Source organism: Otolemur garnettii, unplaced genomic scaffold (genome assembly GCF_000181295.1).
Source record: "Otolemur garnettii isolate 467f Iridium unplaced genomic scaffold, OtoGar3 scaffold00416, whole genome shotgun sequence".
Lineage (NCBI taxonomy): Eukaryota > Metazoa > Chordata > Mammalia > Primates > Galagidae > Otolemur > Otolemur garnettii.
This window is the reverse complement of record NW_003852811.1, coordinates 84,649-89,658: the sequence shown is the minus strand read 5'-3', so window position 1 is coordinate 89,658 and position 5,010 is coordinate 84,649. Positions and strand designations below refer to the sequence as shown.

The 5,010-nt window shown below is 42.5% G+C and overlaps 1 protein-coding gene across 1 annotated transcript in view; it reads right to left on the bottom strand.

The window, feature by feature from the left end:
* Window positions 1-631: 631 nt before the first annotated feature.
* The window catches only part of CST8 (cystatin 8), a 7,292-nt gene continuing 2,913 nt past the window's right edge, over window positions 632-5,010 (bottom strand). Inside the window, exon 3 of the mRNA XM_003803684.1 lies at window positions 632-715. Coding sequence (XP_003803732.1) covers window positions 632-715 — 84 coding nt within the window. The remainder of the gene's footprint in view (window positions 716-5,010) is intronic.

Here is a 5,010-nt window from a genome sequence, read left to right as displayed (position 1 = left end):
GGCTCTGGGCCCCCTCTCACCCCACCCAGAGGCACACGCCCAGGTGCACGAGTCTGAGCGATGCAGCTCACACTTCAGGAGGTGCCGCCTCACCCTCTCCTCAGGACCACTGTTTATATTCACATAGGAAGAAACATGAACCCTCACAGAGATGCATGTTCACAGAGATGCCGCAGGGGAGGGCTGCTGGTTCTGCCATAGGGGCACCAGCCTAGACCTGTCTGCCCAGTACTCTCTGACAGAAAGGAGCCTCCAGCCAAAGGAGGCCTCCAGAAGGAACCCACTGGGTCCAGGTCTCTGGAAGAGAAAGTGACCCAATCAAAAGGGACTCCTCCACTGACTTGCCCTGGGGAATGGAATCAGATCTCACTGTATTCTTTTACCCAGTGACAAACTTGTCCCTGGGAGTAGCCCATCAACCTGGCTAAAGCTGAGTGGCCACCCCCTGATGCCAGGAAAGAGGAAATGGACAAGCCCATCTTCTGTCCCCACATACTAAATCCAAAACATAAGTGTCAGGCAGAGAGATGTGTGTGGAGAAAGCACACTGGGAGCAGTCCCCTTTCTGCTGTTGCTGTTTTTCCACAGAAAAAGGTAGACACAGAGGTTGGAGGGGTGGTCCAGAACACCATCAGATATCTTCACACTGTTTCTTTATCAACTTGAATTCACCATTCCAGGGGAGCGTTTCTACCAAAAAGCTGCAACTTTGTTTCTGAAAAAGACAACAATAAAGATCAGTGTATCAAAAGGAAAAGAAAAAAAAAATTATCCTGCTACTAGAAGATGGATCACCACCTTCAAGGGACAATCCCAGGAGTCTGCAGAGCTGGAGTCTGCAGACATCACATCCACCAGCAGTTACCTGGGGCCTCCGCGCCCTGCTAACCACAAGTGGATAACAAATGTTAACAATCACAATATTTTATTATGAGATTAGATGTAAACTTGACTTTATTTTCAATTCTTTTTAACAGATCCTACAATGTAAATAAAGCAATTCTATATTAGATAGAAACTAAAGCTCTTTGTTCTAGTAATAAGTCAGAAGCAGAGCAATTCAACAGGTCTAAGGCTAGTGTATCTTTTGTTCCAAAGAGCCCCCCGTCTCTTTCAAAATATTATTGAGATGGCAAATAAGGTATTCTATATGTGGTGAATGGATGGATAGGTAGGTAGAGAGACACAGTGAGGCACTGCCAGGAATTGAGAGGTAGATGGAATCAGAAGGATGTTTAGTCCCTGATAAGTACTGGACGCATGTGATAAAAAGTCCTGAATAGAGATGATTTTGTTAAGTAAATTATACCAAACTTTGGGAATTAAAAGCTCCCGTGGTCTTTATACTGACCCACAACACAGAAAAAAAATGGCAATCCTTCATTCTCATTTACCACACTGGCAAAATCCTAAAGTCAAGCTGTAACTGAGAAATAAATTATAGCCCAAACTTACATAGTAAATAGAGAGCAAAGGTTGTAAACAAAAAACTAGGAAATTAAAGACAGTTAATTAGTGTCCCTAATGTAGTGCTTCCCAGATTTTCCTGGTGACACATGCATGTAAAATGTGTGGGTGTTTTAACTTGGAAATTTTGAATCAGCGGATTTGAGATAAGGCTGTGGAACTTGTGCATGAATGTATCCATGGGTGTATCCATGCAAGGGTGTGCATGTGTGCATGTGGGGAGAGGTGTGTGTGCCTGTGTGTGTGTGTGTTCACCTCATGCTCCAAGTGATTCTGGGAATCAGGAGAATATGAGAGTAGTTAATACATACAAAAGCAAAATTTCTAAATTAAAAAGTGTCCTTCAACTCCCACTGCCTTCTAAATAACAAGTGCATATAGAACCCTCCACATTCTTCCTTTCCAGCCTGGGCCCAGCAGACTGACTTCTGCAAAGGAGAATGAGAAGGGTCATAACTGAACACCCATCTCTGCGCCAGGACCTTCACCAACACTCCTGAGCACAGCCAGGGAGCAGCCTTCAAGAAGTGTGTCCCTTGGGTACTTAAAGAAATCCAGAAATTTGCTATGAAAGAAACAGAAACAAAGATGTGTACAACAAATGAAGCTGTTCAGGCCGAAAGGCAAGGAGTGGCCCAGGACATACTTATGTGGAAGTGTCCAGAAAACACGCCAAAAATGAAGGTTCCTCAAACAAACTCAATATGTTGGTTATGCAAGCACCCTGTAAGCACTTTAAAAAACCTACAGACAATCTGGATGAGAGTTGCCGATCAAATAAAGTTATAAAACTGCCCCCCCCACACAAGCATACCATATTCCACATGAGAGAATGGCTCAATATTGGAGAACCTATTATTTTAATTAATTACATTGATAGATCAAAAAAGAAAAATATGCAATATACTTGGTAGATATTAAAACAACATTTAGTAGAAGAAAATATTCTTTTTTTTTTTTTGTAGAGACAGAGTCTCACTTTATCGCCTTTGGTAGAGTGCTGTGACGTCACAGCTCACAGCAACCTCCAACTCGTGGGCTTAGGCGATTCTCTTGCCTCAGCCTCCTGAGTAACTGGGACCACAGGCGCCTACCACAATGCCCCGCTATTTTTTGTTGCAGTTTGGCTGGGGCTGGGTTTGAACTCGCCACCCTCAGTATATGGGACCAGTGCCCTACCCACTGAGCCACAGGCACTGCCCAGAATAAAATATTTTAAATTTTTTTTTTTGAGACAGGGTCTCATTTTGTCGCTCTCGGTAGAGTGCTGTGGCATCACAGCTCACAGCAACCTCCAGCTCTTGGGCATAGCCGATTCTCTTGCCTCAGCCTCCTAAGTAGCTGGGACTACAGATGCCGGTCACAACGCCTGACTATTTTTTTGTTGCAGTTTAGCGGGGACCAGGTTTGAACCCACCACCCTCAGTACATGGGGCTGGTGCTCTACTCACTGAGCCACAAGCACTGCCCCAAAATATTCTTACTTTAAAAAATAATTCCTGGTAAAGAGAGAACTGAAGTAACTTCAGAAATCAGCTCTTAATGTAATACACATAGAACATAATATATTTATATCATATTTATATATTCTAATATATTCTATAATATGATATAACAAATGCCATGTTTTCCTGAAAATAAGACCTAGCAGGATTATTATTTCCCAGAAATAAGCTCTAGCAGGATTTCTATGCATTTGTTAAATATAAGCCCTACCCCGATAATAAGACCCAGTGATGGGTGTGGCTATGCAGCATATCTGCACAGCAATGCCATGCGTTTCGGTGGGGAGAGAAAGACATCCCCTGAAAATAAGCCCTAGTGTGTCTTCTTGAGAAAATAATAAATATAAGACAGTGTCTTATTTTTGGGGAAACATGGTATATTATTTATATTCTATTATAAAATAACAGAATTTATATTTATAGAGTATAAATATTGGAGCTGTTTCCATTAAAGCTAGGAACAAGGAAAAACTGTGCGGTATTACTCTTCAGCATTATCCCAAAGATTTGGAAAGAAAGCTTTCACTGTTAATAAATATGTATGTAGAAACTTGTGCCTTATAAACCAAGAAGAGTCACAGAAATCTTAGACACAAGTGGGCTCCCAACAAACAATTCTTAAATTGCTTTGATATTTTCCACAAATAGCCAAAACAACAATTTTCCTATAACCCCCCCCCCGCCACCAAAAAAAGACAACAGGAGAAAATATACATTTAAAACAGCCACACTCCTAATATCAGCAAACATGAAAGGTCAGATCACATGAGGCATGCTCACTGCTCACAGGTTTGTCTGCTGCGCGCATCACTGGACATCAGGACTTGTTCAAGCCGAGTGTGCAGCAGGGAGTTCTCATGGAATGTGATGGGAGTGCATGTCATTGACTGTGCATGCCCTTCCTGTGCCATGCCATGTGGAAAGCCATGGCTCCTAACGTGGGGGGGCCCCTGCCAGCAGCAGGAGCAGCCCACTTGGGAACATGCTGGAATGCAAAACTCATGCACCCCATTTCCTGAATCAGAAACTCTGCAAGTAGGACCCAGCCATCTGGGTCGATCAACCCCTACCCACAGGTATTTGGTGTCTGCTCACACTGGAGACCACCAGTGTAAGGAAAGGGGCAAAGATACACCCATTGGGCAAACCCACAGAATATCTGAGGACTCTCGGTGTTATGTTCTTTGGAGATTCTGATCGGGGACGCAGGGGAAAGAACTGCAGACGGAATGAATATTCAAGGGAGACCGGGACTCGCTCTGGTCGGCGGCCCAGCCAAACTTTACTGATTACCTTATATACTTTCCAACATTCAGTAAGAATTTGACACATATACAAAGAGGTAAATAACATTAGGAAGCTACCATTTAAGATTACAATTTAGTGTGAAGGCTGAGGAACACATATACAATTGATTTTGTTTAGAGTAAAACATTCTGGAGCCTGGCTGTTGTCCTCACTTGCCCAAGGTAAAGTTACACATTATAATGCTAATGAAGGAGGAAGACAGAGAATAGAACCCAATGCTTGAAGACCGGTCTGTCCATCCTCCAGCTAACACCTCGGCTGTTTCTCCACACCTCCTAGGGAGAATCACTCTGCACATTCCTGCACATCAATAGGCAAGTGCAGAAGCTCAGATCCTCAAGGAAATGCTTCTCAGAAACAATCTCCTGAGGGAGCACATTGAGGTGAACTGCCATGTCTGAGCAAGGGGAGCTTATCTCTTACATTTCCCCCTTCTTAATTATTGGCTTGAACAGCTGTCATAGCCAAAAATACAGCAGTGTTTCACTCACTTGTTTTCTTTACCTGTAAAAGTTTTTTTATGATCCAATAAAACACAAATCCAATTAGGCAGAACAAGAACAGAGAACTGGCAGAAGTTCCAAATAAAGTATAAATTTTATCTTTTGGATTTAGCTGAGCAATTCCTTCAGATATGCCTTTTAAAATTTCATCTCCATTAATTTGTTTTAATTTTTGCTCAAAAGTACTATATACTTGATGTTGTAACTCAATTATATCAGCAGTTAAG